The 27,898-nt window shown below is 39.3% G+C and overlaps 1 protein-coding gene across 1 annotated transcript in view; it reads right to left on the bottom strand.

Moving 5' to 3' along the window:
* Positions 1–101: 101 nt before the first annotated feature.
* pdhx (pyruvate dehydrogenase complex component X) overlaps positions 102–27,898 on the bottom strand; it is a 32,508-nt gene continuing 4,711 nt past the window's right edge. Inside the window, exons 2-11 of the mRNA XM_059335820.1 lie at positions 26,916–26,999; positions 24,450–24,550; positions 17,981–18,189; positions 16,991–17,089; positions 11,260–11,425; positions 10,321–10,468; positions 8,015–8,073; positions 6,427–6,585; positions 2,016–2,080; positions 102–1,085 (exon numbers count right to left, since the gene is read on the bottom strand). Of these exons, the coding sequence (XP_059191803.1) occupies positions 830–1,085; positions 2,016–2,080; positions 6,427–6,585; positions 8,015–8,073; positions 10,321–10,468; positions 11,260–11,425; positions 16,991–17,089; positions 17,981–18,189; positions 24,450–24,550; positions 26,916–26,999 (1,346 nt within the window). The 3' untranslated portion in view covers positions 102–829. The remainder of the gene's footprint in view (positions 1,086–2,015; positions 2,081–6,426; positions 6,586–8,014; positions 8,074–10,320; positions 10,469–11,259; positions 11,426–16,990; positions 17,090–17,980; positions 18,190–24,449; positions 24,551–26,915; positions 27,000–27,898) is intronic.

The raw sequence follows: 27,898 nt of genomic DNA, 5'->3' as shown, positions 1-27,898 counted from the left end.
TCTAAATAAATAAAAACAGACACACATGCATCTGTGGTTTTCCCTGGTAGCTGTGTGCATGAAGGTGTGTGTGGGACATGTTTTAATAAGGCGCACAGACATTTCAAGGTCGAACAATGTGTTTTTATTGGCATCAAAAGAAACCAAAACCTAAATGATTGCATTTATTTTGCATACATGTGGACTTGGAAGATTAGTTGTCAGGGATGTCACAGTATTGGCTTTAAATAAGTTAAAATGTATTAACATGAACAATTCATAAAGTTCCGATTTCTATTTGAATTTGTAATAACAGGAAATGGTTCATGTGGTTTTACTCTGATCGGAAACTGCAATGCCACTGATGTTCAGTGATAAATATCTACTTTTTTTTTTATTTTATTTTTTACAGTACCTCTTGCATGTATATTAATAGTTACACACAGTAGATGCACGGGGACTGAAAAATAGAACTTGAACTGGAATAACCACTTTATATATACATTTACACAACACCGGTGTTATAGAGCGATCATCCCTATGGCAGTGTGAGGGATGCACCCCGCTATGCGACTGCTGTCTTAGTAAAATTTGGCACCACTGCTAGAATCCCCTATCACTCTAGCAGAAGCCCAGTTTAACTCCTCCATCACAAAGCCTGCTGATTATCTGTCAGAAGCAAGCCACAGACACACGTTATACTACATACAAGCCTACTTTTGTAAGCCTTATCCAAGCGTGAACAGAAATCAACTTTTTACGAGCTCTTTTCTTGCGTCAGGCTTTGTCATACAGGTGTTTCTCGCGCTGTCCTTCCAGTCACGTTCATCCAGCTACCTCACTTCATTTTTCAGGCTAGGGCCATGCGTTGCGGTTGCTCTAAGTTGGCGCGGAATTTATCCAGAAACCGTGAGGCTAATTCGTCATCCACTAGTCGTCCGTCGCTGGACAGTGTGACTGTCATCAGCTGCTGGGTGCGCAGCGTCTGCTCATCCTCACACAGTCGCAGCTCGGACCTGGAGGTCCCAATGGCGAGGATGCACGCCTGAGGAGGGTTGATAACGGCGCTGAAGCCACTGATACCGAACATCCCCAAGTTAGATATGCTGCCAGTGAGAGGAAAAGAGAAGGGAGGGAGGAGAGGAGGGGAAGAGAGAAGAAACAGTACACATATTACATCATTAGTCAAGCTCAGCAGGGGAGAAAATGCATAAAAATCAACTAAGCTGGTATAATGGAGGCTCTAAAAACCAGCTCCTTAATGCAAAAAATAACATTACCTCTTAGAGTGAGAAAATAAAAAATAAAAGGGTGAACTAAGCATATAAATATAATTGTCTGTGAACATCTTATTTCACAGAGTAAAACACTGATCAGTAAAGATAAATACAGCAGCACCAGCCTCCAAGTCTCTCCTTAAATGTTGTGTATGGTGAGTAAGAATGACCCGAGGGCAGTTTGCTGTTTGCCTTAATGAGAATTGTAGCTTGCAGGGATGGAAAACGAATAGAGGAAGGGTGTACACATATATCCTCAGGAGGACAAAAAGGACTGCAACTCCATAGGAATTCATCGCTCCTGTCTGACACAGAAACCCCATTTATGTCTAAATGACACCATTAATTCTAATGAACTGAAAAGCCTCCCTTCCACTTTTCTGCAATTGATGGCACAGTAACTGATGGTACTTGTCGCCCAAGACCACAGTCGGTTCAGGCCTGCATGAAATGTAGAATATGCATAATATATTGACTATCTGTGAAACCGGATTAAAGTCATCATAGCGGATATTTATGATGGCTATCTCACTGCTGAGCTACAAAAGGAAATTGAGAGATAGAATTAGGTGTTCGAGATGAAAGCATTCTCTGTTCCCACATATAAAAAGTCAGCTTATTGAATTGAGAAAATTGACAGAGCTATACTAAAGACTGAAGAGGAATGACTGGAAAAATAACATTAACTTTTATAATGTTGTGACTTTAATCATGCCACTTCCTTACCCCGGATATGATGTACGTATGTCTTAGGTTTACCTGAATGAGCCTCCCTGGTACTCCTCGGGTAGAAGTTTCCCATCTCGAGCCTTCTGGGCCAGCGCCTATGGAAACATTACATGTCACTCAAACGTATGAGGTTATTATCAAAAAAGAAAAGATTAAAGGAGATTCTTAGGCAGGATGATGCACTTATATAGTGATATAGAAAAGAAGAAAAAGATAGTATGTAAATCCAAAGAAGACTTCTGATTTAAAGGACACAGAGTATTGAGGCTTGATGCTTGAAATCACATGATGACCAAAGTCAGCAGCATTCTTCCTGTGGATTCCATGAAATCTGTACAATATCTTGTGTCTGTCCATCTGGTAAATGTTTACTAGAGCCCGACCGATATGGGATTTTTGAGACTGATGCGGATACTGATTTCAGAGGGGGCAAATTAACTGATAACCAATATGTTGGCCGATAGTCTTTTTTTTTTTTTTAGCTGGAATGAAAATAGACCTTTTTTATGTGGATTGTGCACTGATTTTTTGCCAAATATGCTTAGGGGGCTACTTTCTCAAAAAAAACCTTTAATAAATAACATTAATTATTGTTAAACATTAGTGTACACTATACAAACACAATTATAATGACAGCCAATTATATAAATGAATTAAACTGATAAAAAAAAAGGAATAGTAAATGCTTAAATTAACATCACGGCTGTTCAGTTTCAGTCAATTGCTGACTATATTAAAAAAAATGAATAAAAAATGAATAGCTAACAAAAGCCACATTTTCTGAATTATACGTTGTGTAAAAAAGGTTTTCATAGCGGCACATATCGGACAGCATATACACCGATACTGATAGGCCTTTGACAGGCCAGTATTGGCTGATAATATCTGTCGACAGATATTTGTCGGGCTCTAATGTTTACCCCTTTTCCACCAACATGGAATGGGTTCCATTCTTGTTTGAATGCCTAATTTTAACCATTTTGAACCAAAATAAAATTGATTCAGAACCTGAAATTTTGTTATCCGATTGGAATAAAACAAAAAAGCAAGGCGAAAAGTTTGACAGGAAAAGTCAAGAGATCCCCAAACTTCAGTAGAATCCTATGGGACGATGAATATCTACAGTCTTTCAGGAAATCCATCCTATAGTTGGCCTATCCAAAGTGATAGAGTCAACCGAGCAACTAACCATCCAACACTGACGTTATGGACATATCTTCCTTGTAAGCTAGACATCTACCAATACTCAAATGAATGCTATGGTGTTATATGAGTTTGTTATACCGACATTAGACCAAGTCGGGTCCATCTGAACTAGTCAACTCACTACAAAAGAGAAAAACAAACTTCTTATCCAGAGCAATTCTCCAAAATCTTACAAGCCTTTCAGTCACAGTTTTATAACATTAAGACCTTTTGGTGAAAGGCCACAGGGGTCGACTGTCAAATATCATGTTCAAGAAAATGATTAAATGTCCAATTGCCAGCACTGAGATAAATGGAAACTATCAGACTGTGCATTGCTAAAATGAAGAAAGGGAATTGACAACACCCAGAAGCGAAGATGAGACCTCTGGTGAAGAAAACTAACACAGTGCTGCTGCCAGTTTATGTGAATTTATGTTCCATCAGAGCTAATGAGAGTGACAACCTTGGAGAAAACACAAAGTATCTGTCAAAGAAGAACAAAGTACCTTAATGGTATTGTCTTTGCTATGAGAAAGTTTGCATGCATGTGATCACCAAAAACATTCCAGCGACTCATACACAGCTGTACCACAGATCAAGTATAAGCTTTTAAATTAAAATACATGCTTTGTTATAGTACAGACCTTGCTGTTAGAACGAGGCTCCTGTTTAAAAGCTGTCATTGAACTTCTCTTTTTTTTGCCCAGCTCTTTCTCACAGTTCAGACTGTTGGATGACCACTACATCTTTATTGAACATGAATAGCATTCAAATGGTAATGCACCTAAAGGTTAATGCGGGGACACAGCCAACACAGAAAGTCGAGAGTGACTCACATGATTATGAAACACAGTGGGAAATGCTGGGCACATTTGAGATAAGAGCTCTTAGTGCAAAAGCAGTCTGATGTTCCACTCCATCACATCAATAACCAGCAGCAGCTCCCTGTGCTTCATTCAAGCCACATGTTGATTTTAATTTGAGACCAATAAGGATGGAAAATGCAGATTTGACTCAAGGCAGCAGCATAACTTAACCGAATATCAGTGGGTGGCGTAGCTCATTTTGAAGGCTTAAGTGGACGGAAATTTCTGCAGTGTTAGTGCCCATGCTTGATCGCAGCAGTTGTATGGGTATGTGCACTAGTGATGTAATGTTGTCCTGCAGTAATTTTGATTACATTATATCGCTTGGGGTGGTCAAAATTGTTCTCTTTGGTGGCAATTATTGCCGTTACATCATATGTAGTCTCACTCTTTCTTAGTCCGTGGCCTAGAGGTTAGGAATCAGGCTTGTAACTGGATAGTCGCCAGTTCGAATCCCGGTACTGACAGGTCTAGGACTGAAGGGCACCTAACCCCCCTGCACAGCTCTCCGGGCGCAGTAATGTGCTGCCCACTGCTCCTTGCATGGTGTGTTCACTTGTGTGTAAAAAGGATGGGTTAAAAGCAGAGGTTGAATTTCCCCATTGTGGGATTAATAAAGTAATCTTCTTCTTCTTTTCTTTGTATGTTGGAATATACTAATATACCAAGTGTTTCCTTGATCAAGTCTGTTTTTAGGTCCTCCCTGGTGGACCAACCACTGGGTTACAATGTCACATGTTAGAATGTAAGTAGGCTTATTACTGTAAATGTATAGGCTTTCATCAGTGGGCCACAGGCTCAATCACCAGTGACAAAAGAAGTAGCAGACATTTATTTATGAAGATTATGAAGATTAAGATTATTACTTTAAGTAACATATTCTCACAAAATAACTTAATTCACAGATGCACCTAAGTTGCTGCTGGCCTATTGTAATACAACAAAAGAGTGAGCAGTAACTGACAATTTATGCGTGAAACATTATTTCTTAAAAAAGAAAAAACGTTGCAAAGGACAGAAATAAATCTAACCTCAACAGATCTCAATAATACCACTAACATCTAAAAAATGGGTTAATGAGAAAACAAAAGGTGTAAATTATAAATTGGTAAAGGTGTGTTGAACTGTAATGAAATACTTCATGAACACTAGTACTAACCCATAAAATGACATGTTGACATATAACACAGTAGTGTGCTAAGGTGTCTGTCTAGACAAACAGAAAACACCTCATTGGCTGAAGCAATCACATCTTATGCAAGATCTGTTTTGTACGGATCTAAGCAATTACAGCATAGTCATAAATGCTGGAATCTAAAAAGAATATCTAAAACCCAATCACACACCCACTGACTCCTTCCCTCAACAATTCTCACTGTGACTCACTGACATCTGTGTTTATTCCCCCAAAAACAACCACACATACCCTCACCAAATTGAAATTACTACTCTCACTACTACAAATACTACCATACTTATACTACTTCTACCACTGTCACAACAAATATTACTACAGTTGCTGTTGATACTATCACTGCTTCTGAGACTGAAATGTAATGTCAGCAATGTTCAAGCTACTATTGTGTCATTAGAAGTTATTAAGTTATTAAGTTATTAAGAAGCAGTCTTCAAGTTTGACAACAGTGTTTACTGTTTAATAAAAACAACATGAGTCTTCCATGTTTTGTTTCAAACAGCTGTTAATCACATATTCACATATGGAGCCTTGAACATTTAGGACTATTACATCTGGTCACTGCTGGTGAGAGAAATTACATTCATTACCCTCATGTTGAGAAATTCATCTATTTGAACTGTCTGTTTGTGTGTGTTAATGAGAAAAAGAGTGAGACTAATTATCAAGTGTGTGTCGTCTGTACGTGCATATCAGATGTTGAGAGCACATTCATGTGTTTGTCCCCAGCTGCTGACTGTGAGCAGGATAAATAGCCGCCCATACTTTGTACTCCATCTGTGGCCAGCGACAGCTGAGTCCGGCAGCATAACAACCCAAAAAATCAAACCATTCCAAATCTAATCAGTTAGTCCATAGATCTATTCAAAGGATCTGACACTGATATTTAACTCTAGATGATTTGATGGATAAAAAGGAGAAACAAAATAAACTTTGTGAGCAATTAAGTTCTAGCCAGAAGGCGAGTAGAACTTCATAGATGCCCACATAGTTTGTTTTTCCATGCAGTTGGGCTGAAATCAAGTCTCAACTCCCTTATCTATTCCCCGGTACAACAAAAAAAACAAAAAAAATGCTGAATGCTACTGCAGCCTGAAGAGAAATGCCCTTGCTCCAGGAGACAACCCTCACATCAAGGTTAGCTCATAACACACCATAACTTCATTATATAATGATGTTGTTTTTCTTTTACCTTAGCATTAGCTGAGATCTCCTGGACTCCTTTGTTTGCAGCATCCTTGATGATAGGAGTAATGAGGCCTTTGTCAGTTGCCACAGCAATTGAAATGTGGACTGAATCAAGTGCACGGGGTCCATCACCAGACCAGGTCACATTCACTTCTGGCATCTCCTAGGATACAGAATCAGAAGTCAGCGCAATTTATGACAGATGTGAACAGTAAAAATATCACAAGACAAATAGAGATAAAATATCTTGTTTTTGGTTAAGGTGTGCTTTCGTGTGGTTTATGAGCTTACAAAACCAAAAACCAGAAAGAAATTTTCAATAATATGACTGACAGCGTCACGCATATGAATTGATTTTGATGGCAGTAAAAAAAGAGCAATATATTACTGTAAATGTGGGAAAACGATTAATCAGTTTGGCGGTGAATGCATATGCTCGCTATCACGCCATAAAATCTAAAACACAGATTTACTGCATCTATAAAGACACAGTAGTTATCTATGCATAGATAAAATAATATATCTGAATAATCTTGATTAATCTGCTGCGGTGGAGCCTCAATAAAATAATATAAATAACTGGGGTATGAACACAGAAAAAAAAAAGTTTCCCTCTGTCAACAAAAAGTACTGCTGTATGCATGTCAATGGAGGCCAGTTTGCTAAAAAGTAAAACAGTGTCCTCATATGGCACTTCCTGATGTCAACTCGGGGGGAAGTACAGTTGCTTTTGGCAATTTCCTGATTTTACAGAGTTACACAAGTGAATCGAATAGCTCCGTTTAGTGCAGAAGCCAATCCAAAGAGGTATTTTGACCATGTGGGACATCATGTTCAGACTATGAGAGAGCCATGTGGTGCTTTGACATTTTACACTAACATTAAACTGTACACATCAATGCCTTGCATTCCTCACATTTACTGTAACGCATGCACCAAAAAAGGCAAGATTCTCCTTGGTCATACAGCAGCGTTTCATAGATATCTTCCTACAGTGCGCATGGTACATTGTCCAGCACCCATGACATCTGGCACATGTTCATACTTCAGGCCAACATAAATTCAGTAAAGCTGATATTCTATGATAAGTGATACAAATAAGCAGATGATAGGCTGTTATCAGATGCCGTTGACATTGCTGACTGGAATAACTCAATTACTAATACCAAGGGACTGCATCTATGTTTTTTCACCATTTCCTCAAATTAAACAACAGGGGCAGTTTTGGGAAAAAAAGTGGTTTAATACTTTCCTCAGGGAACACAGAGTCTGAGTAAATATTCAGTCTTGTCTTATAATGGCAAGGCTACCAATTTATTCACCATCCGAACAAGGTAGCAATGAGAACAACAGACAGACCTTGTTGCACAAGTAACGTAGAACCTAGAGACCAAATGATGAGCCCTTGGAAATCACTAACAGTATAAACTACAGATCGCTGTGTGACTTAAGACTGTATTAAACACTAAAAGACCTGATACTTGTAGGTAAATGAACTGAATAATCATTATAAATGGTTAGGGGGATAAATAAAGGTAAACAGGTTAAATTGACATATAACAACAAACAAAGTGATTCTGAACAGCACTTACTTTAAGTGTAACAGCAGCTGCCTTGATAATGAAATCATTTACTGAAACTCTGATTTGTTCTGAAAAGACAAAGAAGAAACTGTCCGTTATCCTGATTCAAGCAACAAATGGACATTTGTTAATTGTATTCTGTACAGGACCTTTGAAATGTGACAGCTTTTGTGCAAATGGCAAATCAGTGATTCTACAAAATACACATTTTGTCAGGAGGAAGAAAAAAAAATCTCCTATATCTCCTATATCCTGCTGACCGACACTCCGGCTGATCAGGATCAGTCCCTCTTTATAGGACTCAGTCACTAGCGTTTGCTCCACTCCCCGGTTTGTATGCGACACCAGTGGGCCGGGTGGGCTTTGCCTGGCATCGCTGCCAACTTGTACTAGTGTCCATTAGTGCAGTACCAGACAGTTATGAATGCTGTGAGCGGCATGATTAACGAGCTAACCGTGAAATCGCGCTGCTCCTGAACAATGAGAGTCCGCAAAAACAACCGGGGACACAATCCCTCAATACACACACAACCTCGCTAATAGGTCTGGAATGGCCGTCCCATTTCCTCCATCACAGAGACAGGACCCAGAGAGATTTACCGTTTGTTTGACAGATAGGCAAAGTTAAGCTAAATAAAGCCAATTACGTGATAGTGTGTTGAACTAAATGTTTAAAAGGAAGAAACTGACGGATCACTTTTGCTATATTAACAAAAAAAAAATTTCCAAAGTAAGCATGGGTTACATTTGAGGAATCCATGTAAAAGCAGCCTTATAGAATAAATATTTGCTTGGCTGAATGTAGCAAAATGCTGAAGTGTGACTGTTGAGACATGTGTACAATGTTCCCTTTCTCTGGTTGCGGTGTAAACCTCCCTTCACTTTAAAACACACATCCTGATGGCTGTTGCACAAGAAGCTGCAGTTAGCTCAATAACTGTTGCTAGGGAAGTTTGTGAAACTGAGAGCAGCTAGCCAAAACATGAAGATACTGCAAGGTCCTGCTGGTATTTTATTTACTCCCCAAATACTCAATCTTTCAATCCATCCATACAGTACCTACCTTACTGATTCTATAGGGACATGGACCAAGCTATTTTCTACTCCCTTACATTATCCTCACATACCCTCCATTTTTTCATGCTTTTCCAAAGTCTTTTGATGCTTTTCTTTATCTTGACTACTGCTATTATATAATATAGGATGCACCTAAGAGACAGCACTCTAAAGAATCAATTGGAAACACTGTAAACTGGAGAGAAATGATTACTCAGGTAGAGCACTTTACTCCTGTAAGCACAAAGGAACAACTGTATGAATGCAACTTCACTGTTGTGAATGTAAACAGCCTCTACTTCCAACGAGTTTTGAACTTTTTTTTACTGATATAATTTGTTTTATGAACTGGTGTGAGGCATTTCAAGCTAGTATGAGCCATGCTGTTTGTCAAATGTGAGAAATTATATATTGGACTTATGTGTATGACTAACTGCGGGTGTCTTATCAGTCTTGCGTTGTGATGTGCAGTGTGAAGAAAGAGCACATCTGATCAGTGTCAGATATGGATGTTTTCAAGATCCCATAACGCACTATTAAGCCTTCTGGAGGCGTTTGGGCTTCTGGGTCTGACTCAACTATTTACAAGCCATTTATACATTTATACAAAGATACAACTTAAGAACTCTCATCGATTCGCACCATGCCAGGTTATATCCGTGGACTTAGAGGAGAGAGAGAGATATTGGTTTGAACCAGAGGTACATGACCACCCTGAGAAGACATGTACCAGAGCTTCTTTAAATGTAAAAGACTGTCCTCTTTGTCAAGTGAGCAGTCATGTGAAAACCCTGAAATCCACATCTTCATGGAAAAGTTTCCTGCCAAATGTTAGTGTCAGGACATGACATAAACATGTGCATGTAAAGAATAGTGGTAATGTGTACAGACTCCGGTACATTTTCAAGGGAAGTTAAGCTTTAGACTTTTTGTACAATTTCAATTAAAGATAATATCAAACTTGTTAACTGGATTGTGACCATGCAGTGCATTAAGCAGTGTACTCTTCGATCACATGTACAAATCATTAGCCAGCATCCCTTCAAATAAGATGTTAATCTAGGACCCTCTGCATGCACAGTGCATTCTCAGCTGACACTACTGCCAATACTACTGTTTTGTCTGAGCCAAAGGACTTATGCTTTCATGTCAGGTTTGATTATTGAAATTCTGTTAATTTGCCTGAAAAATGTCCAACTTAAATGTTCCTGGAATTCTGCAACCCTAACACAGAATACCTCAAATCTGTGTGTTTTTACCTTTGGCCAAGTCTTTGCGGAGGTGCATGACAGAAGCCATGTCACAGTCAACTGAGGCATACGCATGGGGGATGGTTGTCTTTGATTGCGTTAGTCTCTGAGCGATCACACGACGAACATTAGTGGCGGGGATCTCTGTGAAAGTGCCCTGAGAAGGACAAGTAGAGAGAGCGGGAGGTAAATCAGTGATGAGAAGAAAGGGGCATTTAAAGAGAGACAAGAGCGGAGGGGGGACATGAAAAAGAATGATAGTCTAACATTTCAGGTGCTATCAATCACTCAAGAATGCATTGGGTTAACAAGGTAACAATGCTATTGACAAGCTTGTTACAATGGGCTAATTATTGGTTAGGAGTGGCTAAATGACTGTACAAAAATATGTGCATCTATAGATAGACCGGAATCTATGACATCAATAGGTCATATTTTACAGCGTACACACTCATAAAGAATGCAATTGAATAAGGAGCAAATTAACCCCAGACACAAATGGAATTTGAAAATACAGATAAAATCTGTTTGTGTGCCTGTGAAACAATTCAAGTATCAAACAAAGAGACTGGGCTATCAATATGTAATATATTACTACGAAAACTATTACATTTACATTTAGTCATTTAGCAGACGCTTTTATCCAAAGCGAATAAAAGCAAACAATCAACGTATAGTGCAATAACAGCCATTAGTGCATCAATAAGTGCCGGAGCTCCTGGTTAATGACCCCACCCAATGTGCTCAGAGGCAAACAGATACAGACAGAAACAAGACCACACACTTTAAGATGCCAAATACAGTCAAGGAATTCCAATTCCTCAATTAATGGTTTGAACCAAGCCAAAAGTTGGAAGATAAGTTTCTGTGACTGATGACCTCGAGTAATTTCTTAGTACTACTACAGAAACAGTAAAAGTGTGTTTGTGGGAGAGCGAAAGTGCTCACCGGAGCTCCTGGTTTCCCTGGAATAGAGAGAGGAGGTATGTTGGGTCTGCTGCCTGGGGGCGGAGGGGCAGCTGCCGGGGTGGGGACAGGACTCGGGGCAGGAGGGGCAGCCATGGCCGGGGCTGCTTTGGGGGCAGGAGACATCTTCAAGAGATTCAGTGCATCCCTGTTAACGTAAAAACAAGCAAAGTTAAAAATGTGTTGGTTTTATATGTTAATTTGAATATTTTCTATAATGAAATGAATGCAATAATTTATTATTATTATTATTATAAGATTAGAATTTTCTGTCATGAATAATGAGGAACCCAAATATAACTGCTCAGAAGTTGAACAGTTATGAATTATATCTGGAGAAATATTCATGATGTTAACACATGTTCAATCACAAACAGTTGGAAACAAATGCTTCCCAGCCCCTTTCAAAAGATTTTGCAGACTGCAATAATGCATTTGTGTCACTGTTAAACAGATGAACTATGCTATTTCAAGCCTCTGGGAAACTCTTTTCATCCTGTTTTTCTTCATTTCTGGAATTTATTAATGTTGGCCTAATTTTCTATGGTGAAAAACAAAATCAAACAAAATGTCCTACTGTGTGAAAAGTGCTGCTCTTTAATGCTCTTTAAAAAATATTATTTAGCTTTCACCCTTATAAATTAAATCACAATTGTGTGAAACAATACTGGCATAGCTTATGACCGTACAATAATATATTATTCAGCCATATAATGCTCCCACTTGGCAAGCTTATAAGTAGCACTGTGCTATTTCTTCTGGTTTATATTTGTGTCAGGCCTGTAGAGAGAGGTAACTTTCGGTTATCCTCCCGTGAATGGGCGTCATGAGAATAATTTGCTAGTCACAAACAAACCCCATCAGGGTAAGGCATGGCAGGATCAGGTGTCAGCTGCAGCAAGGGACAAGGTTATTCAAAACCTTAGCAACACTATCCTTCCCACTAGCAAAGTGAGCCACGATCATCCCTTATTTAGAAAAAAAGCAAATTTTTCCTAAGGCACTGTAAAAAAAATTCCACACACAAATTCATTTTTTGTTACAGACACCGCATTGTAATGCTGCATAGTTAAATGACACACTTTATATGTCCAATGAGGGTACATTCCCTACTTACAGATAATCCCACAGCTAATTTGAAGGATTCTTTCTATCTCAATCTTAGAATAAAAATGGAATAATTTCTCTTTATGAAATCAATTTTACCACATTGAGCCATTGGACAATATTTGGGGGGTATATCTCAGAATAAAATCACTTCTACTGCCACATTTTCTACATACAGTGTACTTCTAATACACCAAATTGCTGCTGCTTCATGAAGTGAAAACAGAATTTGGGTTTGAATCCTCTCCGTACTGATAGACAGGTAAAAAAGAGCTAGAGAATCACATTGTACTGAAAGATCTGCCCTGGATTGTTTTTTTTTTTCACCCATTAATTTTGGTCTTAGCAGCAAAAGAGGTAGGAGGGGCAGGTATCAGGTGTGCCTGCTTGAAGCTCTGTGGTTCCAGTTCAGTGCACTAGGGTCCACCTACCCACACGCATCCAGTCTTTTGTCTGGACCAGCTGCCCCTGACCTCAACATGTAGCCGGGGAACCGTCTGGCCCCCACAGCTATTTTCCATGCTGTATGTTTTTATTTCCTCTAGCACACTAACTCCTCCCTCTCACTAACTGATAGGGGTATTTGTTTGTGGAAGAAACTGTGGGCAACTTGGAAATCCCCCAGCTAACCTGTGAGGACCACATTATGACTGTTTAATGATTACAAACCACAGAGAAAAAAAGTAAATAAAGCAAAAGGTTATACCCAAATCAGAAAAAGATCCAAAATACCAAGTGGTGCCAAACAAACCATATTCTTCAGTGAAAACATATTAGGAATATCCTGAATAAATTCAAGTAGAAGTCAACAGCAGCCTTTAGTGGACACTTGACGCCATAGATACTGTTTGCGTAGCTGGTTGGCATGTGTTTCACACTGACCATTTACACCACTACTGACAGCCAAGGCAAAGGAGCCTCTGAAAGACTGTGAGAGTGAGTGAGTAGAATATTAAAAAGGGAACGAGGCAGGGCTCTCACAATCACACACGCACACACATCCACACAAAAGCACACAGTGTACACACATGAATAAACTTTGTCTGCTACTGCCATCTAGGACAAGCTAAGATGGGAGAAAGGGTGTTGCTGTTCCACTGAACTGGTGTGTTGTATGCTTTTTTCATTCATATTAAAAAAAATCAATATAATGTGTGAACAAGCTTAAATACTACAAAAATTCAGGCAATTTTAATAACCCAATATGGCTGGAATTGAGTCCAGTGTAAAAGAGAACTGTGCTGGTAATTTTCTAATAACATTAGAATATGCTAACTTTAGCAAAAACACTGGTTAAGCTTCATGCAAACACAGGAAGTACACAAGTTTGCAGTTAGTTTCGGAGTTGAAGTGTTGCAGCAAGGATTTGTGCTTTTGAAATGATGAAAGACATTTTGGCAATATTGATGACCTTCACATGCCACTACAAGGCTGTAACATTCATTTCTAGCAGTCCTTTCTTTTAAACAGCATCGATACTGTTACATTGTGCTTTACCTATAACATACAGTGTGTACGGTTTTAATGTAGATTTGTTTGTGCATTCTAATTAAGTGAAACATTTGAAGTTTTATCTTTAACTTCAAAAGCTGAGCTCTGGTGCACATGTACACATGCCAAGTCAGGGATCAAGAAAACCTCATTTGTTCGGGACTGCCTGCATTGGTCAAGGTCAAGCAAAACTTCTCTTTTGGGCCAGCCCCATTGCCATTTACCCTCCTTTTGTGAGTGCTACCATTCACAGTATTACATTACTATGCAGTAAGAAGGACATAGTGAAATAATTAGAGATGTTATGGTCTTTGCGGCACTGAAGAACATGTTTTTGTTTTTTTTAGATATGTTGCCTAGTTATTTCAGACTTAACTTTCAACCAAACAGCTGCTTATAACAAACAGTAACCCATACTATTACGACAAGAAGCTGACAGCTTACAGTTAATGTACTTCCATGTTGAAGTTTCAAAATGTGTATCCTGCTTTGACTAATATGGTACGTCATGCTTACTATGTGAAATTAGAAAGGGCCCACACTGAGGTAAAAAAATCATTAAAAACCTTTATCCACCACAGGGCTCGCCTTGCCTCTTGACTAACATTATGACAGTGATGAAAGATACGGGGAGAAAACAGTAGTGTACCCAATCTGTATTTAAACCTTGTAGCAGATTATGTAACATTCTATGATCTCATCCCTTGGTTGCGTGACCTCTTGTTATTCATGCCCACTATAGAGGGGCCTCACTAGAGCAGAGGGTGGAATGGGAGGGGTACCTCTCCCTGGTTTCAGTCTTATCTGATGTACCAAAAGGACAAAAGGAGGGAAAGCAGGTCTATTCTGCCCTCTCTTGAAGGAGCTAAGCCAATGTGAAACTATTCTCACCAAGGAGATTTGGTTTCCAACAAGAACAGAACTGTCCCATCTCAGGACCTGTAGCCATATTTTAAATTACATTTTAAAGCACATTTACTTTTTCTAAGTATTCTGGATACTTTACATATTACTTGCCAATTTCAGATCCCATCTGACAGTTTGGTTTAACTTTTGGGGGCAAGGGCCAATATTTCTGAGTTTACGGTGTAACCAGAATGTAAGATTTCCTCTTCTGTGTGCTGGTCATTGTTTATAGTCAAATAAGCATTTTCTTCAATACTTCTGTGGATGTTTTATCTCCAGACGGCATTTTCACAAAACTTTATAATCCGATATCCGTATATAAATATATAAAAAAAACAATGAAAAGCTAAATAGTCGTAAGATGATAGTCAATTAGTTCCAAAATGAGTTCCGGCTCATGTGTTCTGTATCTGTTCTCTGCATCTTAGCAAAGCCGTTCAAGTGTGATTGGTCAATACCACTTGAACTACAAACTGACAACAAATGGGAACCAGCATGCTTTGATATCCAGACTTTTCCTATTGCCTAAATATTATGAAATCATATGCAGATATTGGTATATAGAGATCACTTTTCGATTTACGAACAGTTTGGTTTTTCCAAATGAAAAAAGAGAAATAACACACCTTCCTTCCCAAGCTAGGTAGTGCCTTAATAGCAAAGTTCTGTATACTTCTTTTTGTCTGTGGCTTGGCCAGCAAACTGTTTGGAACAGCACATTATTCAATTTAGAAAGGTCTCTTAGCAAAGATATGCAATGGGTTTTGTTAAACCTCTTGGCTCTTATCTCCTGCAGAACTTTCCTTTGCTTTCTTTCAGCATCAGCCTCCCTTTCTGGAGACTTTCTAAGCTAATTACCCGGCCTAGGTGTCAGCGAGTGAATTGGCGAGTCATTCATGCAAATCTCAAGTTCAACAAATGGTTCTAAGAGAGGTAAATGAGCAAGCATGCCAAATCAAATCATTGGGATATAATTAAAATTGCATTACTAATTAAACAATTTAAACTTCAAAACCTAGAAATCATTTTGACACGCATACAGCACAGAACATGCCCATGTCCATTAGCTTAGACAATTAATTACAGCCTAATGCCAAAGGAACAAGGGACAAAAAAGCACTTTCTCAGCAGTGCTGGCCTCTTGCGATTTAACAAAGTTTGGATCTTTTGTGTTGATTTGTCATTTTCTGTTGGCAGACTACAGAGAGAAAAAAACTATTCCATATGGGTTGCACTGAACTCTCAGCTGTAAACACACTTGTTATTGGTTATTGGTAAACATATAAATCACAGACATCATTCTATAAATCCAGCTCCAAATGAGCCTTTCCACTACGTTTACAAAACACAGTCAGCGTTGAATTCTATGAATTATCATGCTTCACTATGCGGTATTTATGAAGCTTCATTTATATTTCTCTTTTACTGTCAAAGACACACATCCCAGAAAACATATGGTCTGCGTTTCTATGGTCACCAGTGGAGACTGGGTTGCTATGGCGACCAAAGTTCTTTAATGAGATTCCCCAGCAGGGTGTTAGGTGGGTAACGAGAGCATTCAATCAGGTCTCTGCTGACAGCAGGTAACCATTAAAGCTGTGTGCATGCACATGTGTGTTCACAGCTTTATGCAGTGTGAATTCACCACATAACAGGATTAAAGTACCTGAAATCTTAACCACCTTCATCACATTTTTTCACTTACCCGGTCTTTCCCACAGTTTCATTTTCATCGTCGTTCACACTGCCTACACTGTGGCTATAACCTGCCTTGCTCTGACTGACATCTCTTTCCCTCAGAGACACTTCAGTGTTGTGGTGGCCACATGGGGACCCTTCCAATCTGTGCCTTTCGGCCTTTTATAATGCTAAACAAGCACCTACTGCTGACACATCTCTCTCAAATAAATACACAAATAAAGCTAAAAAAACCCCAAACAAACCAGGAAGTCACAGATAAAAGTTTAAATCTTACTAATAATCCTAAATATATCACACTTTTTTCCAGTTACTAGTAATTCTTCTGTTCTTCTTTCCGTTTGATAAGTCATATCCATTAATATGTAATGATTTCATAGTTTATTGTAATGGTTTGATAGTAAAAGTCATTACAGATTCTACACCGAAATAAAATTTACATCATGAACAATTAGTTTTGCTTTTTATAACCTCAGACTGGGCCCTATAAAACACATTCATCCATACTCACTCCTTGGTAATAAGTCCTCTTATTCCAGTGGGTGTGGCCAGTTTTGGGTCAATACCATGGGTGTCCAGGATGTGTCTTGCTGCCGGACTCAGGCGTAACCTGGACAAGAAAGACAGAGAGAGAGAGAAAAAGGCACAATTGTACTATAATTCAAGGTTAAGGCTTTGTACTTTGCTTTAAAAAGGGCCAACATTAATCCTCATGGTTTTAATTGCAGAAACATGTCTTATTTCTTCAGTCTCAAAGAGAAGAATAAGTACCCAATCAACCCAGTCCTGGTCCGAAGGTTTATTTAAAGCATTTCGGTCTTACTTTAGGATATAATAGCACTGATCATTTATTCATAAAACATAAAAAGGACCCATTGCTTGGCTCAGATACCATCTGTTTCACAGTTTTAGTTCTCCTTGACCAGACTGCTTAAATATAGCCCGTTGCTGTATTACCTGATAATCATGCTTGCTGCACAACACAGCCATCTTTTATCTTTCACCTAGGCTGATGCAGCCAAGGTGCAAATCTGCAAATGTGGATGGGCTCAGCGTAAAAATGTTTGCATAACAAATAAGACCTGTTTGTTCTGTGGCAGCTCTTTTGCCTTCCACAGCTTTCCAGAGTATTTATTGTGTAAGCAGGGGTAGGGCGGATCGCACACATTTTGGAATGTGAACAGAGAAAGATCATCTTAATCAACATTGTCATATGAAACTGAAATCAGCTTGGCTGAATACTGAACAAAAAAGGCATTGAGCTTTACTTTAAATTAAGCTTATTCAGGGGTGAAATAAAACGGCATACACACCAAAATTCTGTTAAGATGGTTAAATTGTAAGTTTAAATCTTCACAACCATTGCTGACCAGAATATGTGACCCTCCATTGGAGTCAAGGAGGTGAGTGTAAAGACCTGCATTCATTTTAGAGGATTTATTTCTTTGATGAATCGATACACTGTGATTTCAGGAGCTAAAAAAGGAAGGGCAACACTCACGGCCCTGATGTGGCGGGTTTTGGTGGAGTGGCTGGAGGGGGAGCAGCGAGGGGCACAAGTGGGGCAGCGGCTGCATCTGTAGCAGGTGGAGCTGCAGATGGAGCAGCAGCATCTGGAGGGGGAATCTCAACCTGCTTCCAGTCCTGCCCTTCCTCCACCATGAGGGCGATGAGAGTGCCCAGGCGCACATTGCGACTTCCCTCCTCCATCTGTAAAGAGGGTGAGAGAGGTTCTTATACAGTAAGCTGGGGGAACATTAGCAACCAACCTGGTCTCACAGAAATCCGTGAAATAGCCACGGATTTCGCTTAACTCAAAATCCGTGGAATAGCCACGGAATCGCTCAAATTTCCATGAAACTGACACGGATTTCGCTACAATGCAAGTTAATGACAGTCATATCCCGTGGCTATTGGTTTGTTCCAAGTCACGTGACTTTCAAGGTCCCTGCGGTCAGAACAAAAAACATGGCGGACAGTTCTCTCATTTTTAGTGAAAAATCAATATTTTGACTTAGTTTCTGCATAAAAATGGATTTTGATTACATTTCTAGCGAGAAATATATGTTTTAATTTCTAAATCTTCACTCAGTGAATGTACATAATCACTTTGTATGTTGGAATAGCCACGGGATATGTCATTAACTTGCATTGTAGCGAAATCCGTGTCAGTTTCACGAAAATTTGAGCGATTCCGTGGCTATTCCACGGATTTTGAGTTAAGCGAAATCCGTGGCTATTTCACGGATTTCTGTGAGACCATGTTGTTAGCAACACTGGTTCAGTCACTTCAGAAATGCAAGTGCAGTTTACAAGAATAAAAGGAAAGGTCTAATTTAATAATTTTAAAGAATAAAAAATGACAGAAAAGTGCTCCTGAAGTTTTCCCAGTTAACCAGTGGTCACTGAACAGATAAACATTTTGACAGCCATTATTAAGAGACCTCTTGAAAATTCACACAGCCTTCTCTTTCCCATCAATTTCCATCGTTCAATTTTCTCCTCTGTTAACTTGACAAATCATACAAAAACCCAGCTGTGCAGGAATAGGTTCTCGGAGAGCAATGGATGTGTTTTCATGCTGTTCAAAGCTGTCATCTATTGATTCACTATCTTGTTGTGTAGTAATCCAAATCCACTGCAAGCTTTATGCTACTCTCACCAAGCTGTGCAAGGTGTTGTTGCTCAGTCAATATTGATCAATTTAAATGAAAGGCCAGGCACAATACACAGGGTTGGGCCTCTGCACTTTATCACTTTTCAATAGGTATCCACTTAGTGAGCTGCCTCTTGAAGGTGCAGCTAAGGAGAGAAGAAGACGACGAAGGAACAAATTAACTGAAAAAAAATCCTGACTGTGTTGTATTTAATCATCCAAAAACACCAGCCCAGATAACAACCTACGATTTCTAACAATTGACCAAATGAGACAAAATAATAAGGTGTAATTTCAAAAATAAAGTGGTGCAAATTGAAAGTGCCATTAGTAAATACACACCTATCAACACACTCCACCCCAACTCTCCCTCTAGCAGGCTTGCGAAATCAAAAGCAGCACTTCAATAATCATATCCACCTAACTGGAAAGAACAGCAGAATATATGAACACCTGCTCTCACTGGTAGAAAGAGCTGCACTTCCATAATGCTGATTCTGTGCTACTTTAGTTTAATGTAGAACCAATTGTCCTGCACAAAGATTATGGACAGAAAGAGCCAAAGATGATCCTGCAAATCAACTTGCAGGTTGAGCCAGGAAGTGTCACTGCAATGCAGTTATACTATATTGTATAATATATATTGTATTGGGTACTTTGATTTTAAATGTACCTATCTGATAATAACTACTATACAATCCATAGGTATACTGGGCAACACAAAAAAAGACTATGGCTCAGGTTGTAGAACATAATAATCAGAATACTTTCAAATAAAGTATAAACCTTAAACAATATGTCTGATGTGTGAATAACACAGAACTGCTAAGGGAGGTGATGGATGAGGGTAAGCCCTCTCAGGGAAATCCTGTGAATTTCCACAGCAATCTCTCTTTTCAGTCCCAAAGGGATTTTTCCACATGGTACGCATGGCGACTAAAGACGCAATATATTTCTCACAAGCAACACTGCGATCTGTGACATGTTGTTACGACAGCTATCAATATATTTATGTGTGTAACTGAAGTGGAAAGCATACCCCTAAAGAGACCAAAAGAGGGGATCCATAATATACTACAGTTAGTAGCAGAATATAGTGCTGACACAAACACATATACGGCTCAGCGTGTGCACATGTGACATTTTGTCGCTGTTAAATAATGACCCATGCTTTCGCTTCCAGAAAGCAGAACGGCTCCACTGTAAAGACAATAGTTTTATGGGAAGGTGGCCTAATTCTGGGAACACAATATATATAAAAAAATCAACAACAGCACACATAATACTGAATATATTTGGTCAACCCACCTACAAATGTTTACTGCTATCCAAAAATGTTGTTTGTAAAATCTGTGATGAAGTAAATATCAGTATAGAGTGACTGTCAACCAAATGGAATGGTGCACTATTAAATTACTAGATAGCTTGTGAACTGTTTTGCAGCTGACTCGGTGTCCTTAGCTCTACCCCTCACCTCTCAGGTTGAGAATTTATTTGTGGTAGTTGACCCTGAGGGAAATGTTGTCAAATATGTCTCCCTACCCAATCTCTCTCTAGATCGGTGTAAATTTAGATAGTCTGATTGGATGTAGACCGATTGAAAAACATGGAACCTAGTCATATAATGTGGAAGACCATTCAGCATTGCAGTTAGCCATGTTGACAGAATGTGTAGATGAGCAAATGGTTCCCAAGAAGCGCAGTAATTTGCAAGGCAAGTACATTTCTCACAAAAGTGGAAGTTTTGAAAACCATGACAGTATACAGCATATGCCACATTTTAAACACAAATTGCATCAAGAGTGGTGCCATGTTAAGCCCCAGCACTTTAGAGGTAGACACACACACACTGCACATCTCACTGCTACACAACACTTGGATGGATTCTCACAGTAAAAAGCACATGCACTGTAAAGAGTATGCATGCTAGAGTTGCATAAACGGATGCTTAGGACACTGTCGTGGTGGTTTGGGGCTCAACACTGCCATCAAATGGTTATAGAACACAATGAAATCTATGGGAAGCATAAATTATGCTCACACCTCAGCATTTGCAATGGTTTAAATATCCTCTGTGTGTGGCAAAGCAGCTGGTTTCACTCTATGCCCAAAGAGCTGTAACTGGTAAAGCTACTGGTAAAATACAGCTCCTTACTGTTCTGCAATCAGCATGGCTTAATGTTAAACCACAAACAACTATAATCAGATTATTATCTTTTTATAATGTCAAACATTTACAAAAAAGGTACATTGCTGCAAAATCATACAAAGTGTGCAAACTAAATGTTTATTTTGTAATTGAATGTACATGTAAAAAAACCCACAGGATTCTTGACCAAATTAATACAATAATTTGGTCATGTCTGCCATTACTAAAAGCATCTTAAGCCTTTCCTGTGGCATTATTCTCACTGTGAAAAGTCTAACAGATCTCAAATAGGGCTCTTAAGGGACTTCTCCAGAGCCCATCAGCCAGGCTAATGATTTTACAAAGTCAGACTAGACCATTTATGAGGTTTAGCCTACTTATCTCCAAACTATTATCATACCGCCATACAAGCCCCTTGAGAATTGAAACAGCTCTGTTACAATAAGATTGGCCTGGACAACTATTAACATTCATCATTCATGTTACTTTAATTAAGATTGTTGGCTGATGTAGGTGTAAAGCTTGCGGTGGGGATTCCATGAAATTTGATTTTTCCAGGTTTGTCAGTCAGGACAACAGCTCCCACAGTTTAACCCCTCAAAGTATAGAGTTTGATTTGGTTTATTTGTAAAAAGGAAGATGGATTGAACCCAGAAATTCATATAAACAGAGAGGGAGAGAGAGAGAGCGAGAGGGCTCTTGTTTGGGGAGTGAGGCAAGTGAGACAAAGTCTGTCTCTGATCAATAGAGCATGACAGATATCACACAAAGAGGATTTCAGCAACATCCTGTGTCTTCGAAAAACCAGTCTGCCAGTCCAATGTAATCTCACAAATAAAACACAATTCAAGCCGCAAATCATGAGTCACCTCATTCATTCTGAACATGCTTGTTTATCTTTCTTAACATATAACCACAGCATCCTGATTTTGAACTTTCAAGGAACCTTTATCTCTGGTCATTTCAATTTATCTATTCCATATTTTCTTTTTCTCTGCACTTTCTGTTTACTGTGTCACCTCAATCCCAAAAACGTTCTCCAGTGCACTGCTGTCCTTTCTTGGAGAAAAAATATGGATTGCAAGCCAATTCAATTCAGCCATTTTGCCAACAGCCCTCGGGTTATTTATGCTCATTTTGAGATTCTGGATCAGACAAGAGACAGATTTTTCACCCATTGTGACCTTAGAATCCTGCATGGTTAGAAAGTGATTTATGCTAGCAATTGATTTAGAAGACACATAGCTGGTGTTAAAACTGATCCCTTGTATGACAGTGTGTGTGGAGATGAAAAGAGGAGGGGAAAGAGAGTGATGAATGGGAAACTGAAAGGTTAGCACTGCAGAATGTATTGGATACCTTCATCAATTCATCCTTCTATTCATCTTTTAGTCTGCCGTGTAATTCATATCACTCACCAAATCATCCACAACCAACCACCTTGTGATGTATAGATCAATACATTTCTTGACCAGTATTCTCAATTTAAAGCGAAGAAGCTTTAAATACATCTGAACACAGAAGCTATGGGCATCTATAGTAGCTGCAAACACATATGCGTCATTTCCTCCTGGATATAAGTGATTGCACCCAGGGCTGATTTTCAGATTGAAGCCCTCGGGTCATGGGAGAGCAACGCCGTAATAATATGATGAGATACAGTAATCTGTGTTCAGGGCGCTGGTGTCCCTACCCCCCAACATCCACATCCCAACAAGAGCTGAATCTATCCCCTGTTCTCTCACCCCCAAAAGCCAGGGTTGGAAATTGGTCGAGGGCCATAGCAGTACTTGACCCCCATAAATAACCCCTGTAGAGCACAGCAAGTCCCACGTCTACTGCAGCCTGTCAAGGCATTTGGCCAGAGGCAGGTAATTATGGTAGCCTCTAAATTAGAAACCGACTGGGTGCTTGGCGAGCCCCAATTACCCTAGCCCTAGCCTTAAGACCTGAAACACCATGACCCAGACAAAGTGGAAGACACATTGACCATGCCATATAAGGGCACAGAAATCTCTTAGATATTGCCACTAGCTGATGTTTTTCTTATTAACTATACACATACTCTCTCAGAGAGAGAGAGAGAGCAAGAGAAAAAGAGAGGGAGAGAGTGCTAGGGGGCTTATCTAATGCAGACCATCTTTCTTTGCCAGCTTCAGCTCTAAAGCCCCTACCCCCAATTCTTGGGTGGTTGCTATGGAAACTACCTCATCCCCATAGTGGCAAAGACAAGGATGGAGTAAGGGAATGTGGAAGAATGGAAGCAAGTGAAGTGAAAGGAAGGGAAAAAGACATATTATCCAGTAATTGATTGATTAATTTAGCCATTTTGTAAGTCTTTGCGTGTACATATGAAACAGAGTGTGTATTGTTCATAAATAGTGCATCTGTGTGCTCATTTGTGATGTGCATTTGCTGGTGCAGACTGGCTGTGCATTTGTTTTTCGTTGGGTTGAACAAACAGACATATCAGCTAATTAAACCCTTCTCCACTCAGGCGTCACCATGATGTGAGCATGTCCAAAATGACATGGCTAATAAGACATGTTGTGTTATTAGATAAGGCATTCTCTTGCTTTTGTGTGCTCACAAACATAGAACTACCTTCACTCAGTTATTAATATAGGGAAGCTGAAATAAAAGGAAACTTAAGTTCGTCCCACTTCACGTACCGCATTCGGATCTCTCACTGATCCGTCAAAAAGCAAAAGATAAAACATAAAAAACATCATCTTTATGTTAAAGGGGACAATCGTGTGGCTGAGTACTGATGAAAGAAAATGGATTGCTCTGTCTTTGCCAGCCTATTAAAAATTCAACCAACAAACAGCGCAATGGGGGGGCGAGTGGGAGGAGAGACGGATTTGTCACTGAAGACCCCTCGTCAAAGCTTTGCTGTCACTGTATAGGGAGAGCAGATTTAACAAGCGTAGCCAATTAGTATAGGCGATGAGGGAATCCTGAAACATTCACACTTAAACATTAACAGGACTATAATTGAAGTGAATATAGACTCATTTAAAAACATAGTAATAACTCCAGAAAATCACTGACATTACATACTTTTAAGGCAGAAGCAAAATTTAAATACTCCCTTAACCCACCAAGTATATCTTTATTCCTGTACCTTATAAGAGAGGTTAATGTCTGTTTTTGCTCACTCACCATTATCTTTGCCATGATACCATCATCATTAGATTCCAGGGTGACAACAGCCTTGTCAGTCTCAATCTCACAAATGGCATCTCCAGCTGCCACTGCCTCACCTGCAAAAGTAAAGAAACACATCCAAGAATTTCAGCAAAACATTTATTTTTTTTTGCATTTTTAGCACCTAAGTCCCACAGCAATCTCTTCATTAGGCAGTGGTTTCTGACCTTAGTTAAAGTGCAAATGACTCACCTTTCAGCTATGATTAGAAAAGCATGAATCATAATCAGAATCATGTTGTCTTTCACTGGGAATTTCCACACACAGAACAAATAAGATGGCATGCAAATGAAAGAAATCCATTGAAGGGACAAAAAGGTTATGTGAGAAAATATCTGCTCGGGGTTTAGCCTACATATCAAATGAAGAGCCTAATCAATGTTTCATGGGAAAGAATGTGAGATACTGAAATGCGGCGTGTCTGAAAGAAGGCGAGATCTTTGCCTATCCTTAGAATCCCGGTAGATTCCCACTGGTCCACCCCATGAGAGAGCTGGAATATATTAGCATCTGCTTATAGCAGCCAAAGAGGATAGCAATTAGGAGCCACTAGTTCAGTTCCTCCATGTTCAGATATCCATTTTGTGCTACACCTGTTTCGTGCAACAACTCAAATGGGGCTTCCAGTGGAATAATAGATAGTCCAGTGTATCTTACCGTCTCCTTTGACACAAAGGAGGGTAGAAGAAAAACTATTGCAGAGCCTGTCGTATACTTATAAGGAATCAATAGTTTAATGCTGAAGATAAAGAATGTTTTGGTTACATTGTAGCCCCCAGAAATATCTAACCTTTAGCACTTGCAGTTAATCTTTTCATGTAGAAGTCAAGTGTAGGCACGGTATGATTGAACCGTCTTTGTGACATATGTCCATGTGATAAGAAGCGAGGAGGAGGAGGTAAGGTATATGGGCTGAAGGTCAAAGGTTATCCAGATCTGACATGCAGTCACATCTCAATCTTCTGGCAGAAAAAGCTGGAAGAGAGTGCATTGGCCTGGGCATGCAGCAAATAATTGCAAAATCAAGAAAAGTACAATGACGGAGGCAAAAAAAGCATCTTTTTAAACCTTGAATTAATTCCTAAAAAATGAGTTTGTAGGCTATGTTTAAGGTAGAGAGATGCGTGGGAAGGGGAGAAAAAGGAGAAACAGGGTGGGACAATGAAAGAGTAGATTGGGATGGGTGAGGGGAAGGTTGAAAGAGCGGAGGGAGTATTGACGTTGGAAGCCCCTGAGAGCAAGCAGTAGTGGAGTCAAAATTGGATTTGTATGAGGCTTTAACACCATATGACCCCAGGGGTTAGGTGTGATGTGCAACATTAAAGATTAAACAGGCGACCTCAAGCCTTTTCACCTCTGCTCTATCAGAAAGGCAACAGACATAACAACAAAAAATGCTATTCAGACTACATAGATATGCAGATCATAGCTATGTCAACATACATGACCTGCTCATATAAATCTAATATAAATCTGTGGAAAACAGCATATTTTCCTATTCAAGTGATATGGTTATATATATATTTTATTTTATTTATTTATTTTTTACCAAAAATGTTATGTTAACTTATTTTCAGATTGTGGCACTACAACATATTTGATCTATTTAATCTTACGTATATAATATATATATATATATATGTATGTATGTATGTGTGTGTGTGTGTGTGTGTGTGATCTCAACATGGACCCCAAAATAATCATGATTTTGATTTTTGCCATAATTGTGCAGCCTCACTATAAAATATTATACACTTAATATTGTACACTACAAAAACTTCTTTAAAAGACATTCCATTGCAGAACAATTAATCGCATAACCACAATTTATAATAAGTTGTTGCTGTAAGCCCTCTTTAAACCCTGTGATGAATTTAGAAGTAGAAATGTAGCACCCCGGATGTTTTTTTTTTTCTTGTCACTGAGAATTTATCTTTCCCGCTTTCCCTTTCTCACTTACACACATGTACATATATCTCACCCCAAGTCACAGAAGCACATGGCAACACAGCAGAGCGGCCAATCAGAATTCAGTATGCTGCCTCCTGATAAATGAGAGTGTGGTTGAGGCGCCTGGCTGAGCAGAGTTGCTAAGCAGTGATGAATAGTGACTGCCGTATTTCCTTGAGCCAATTAGCCACCAAAGGCCCTCAGGTGCTTCCAGTTCTCACTCCTGTGCCTTACAGAGCAATGTGATGTCATTGAGCAAATGATTAGTGCTACAGTTGGTCCATCATTGTGTGGAAAAGAAATGCTGAGCTTTTGGATCAGAGGGTGTTGCAGACACAGAGGGTATTACTGTGAGAATGACATGCATAAACAGTAGATTTAGCAGGTTAGTTAGAAGAAGTCAAGCAGAAACATGTGGTAATGAGAGCTGGCAAATGGAGTCTTAAGTCATGGATTTTTTTTTTTTTTTACCTTCCTTCTTCAGCCACTTGACTATATTTCCTTCCTCCATGGTGGGGGAAAGAGCAGGCATTTGGACTTTGACTGGGGTGACACCTACAGGACAGAAAGAGAATAGACAATGTGCACCTCAGGGTTAAAACTACAGCAGAAATATTTCCATAAAAATCATATTGAAAACATCCCTACAGCCAGGGCTTTCCGCATCAGCTCTGCTATATGAATGTCAAAATAAATCAAGTAAGATGCCCAGGAGTAGCAGTGTTTGGCCGAGGCCTCAGAGGGGTTTTAACATGCACCTCTGAAGCAAGGCACAGGAAGTGACAGGGCCACTGTGACAGAAGAACGCTGCCAGGTCACTTATGAAATTGTGATTGTCGCTGACACCGCACCAGAGGCTGCAGAGGCACTCCTACTCTTGCAGGCCTTTGAGCAACCATCGAAACGGCCAACTGTCACCGGCTGCAGTCAGTCAGTCGGTCGGCCAGGGTTCAACTGGCTCACAGCACTGTGGTGGGCACTGGGACTCTCCAGGCTGCTAGAGGCATCACTGCTTTACTACAACCTGCCCGCAGAGCTCAACATAAAAGAACAGTCGAGCATATTGCTTAGACATTGCACGACTCAAAAGAGACTCTCTTTGATTTATTGTACTCCATATGCTCAGTGAACTGCTCACAACATGCAGTCATTTATGGTGTATAGAAAGAGAAAGTGATATAATGGATAATGGAAGGAAAAAGTAAATGTATGGGACACAGGAAAGGGAAGATATGAAAGGGTGTTGGCAGTACTTTTTCTTTTATTGGATATGACCCAAATAAGGCCATGTCCTGAATATATTTCAGTCATATAGTCATTAGAAGAAGTATATACAACCACTGGACAAACATTAATATATATACATATACACATACATTATATATATTTTTTAATTTATTTATTATTGAATTGATCAAAAGTCTCAACTAGGCCTATATTATACTATATTATAT

This window comes from Centropristis striata, chromosome 6, assembly GCF_030273125.1.
Source record: "Centropristis striata isolate RG_2023a ecotype Rhode Island chromosome 6, C.striata_1.0, whole genome shotgun sequence".
NCBI classification, from domain to species: domain Eukaryota; kingdom Metazoa; phylum Chordata; class Actinopteri; order Perciformes; family Serranidae; genus Centropristis; species Centropristis striata.
Note: the sequence above shows the minus strand (reverse complement) of the source record. Positions and strands in the feature narration are given on the sequence as shown.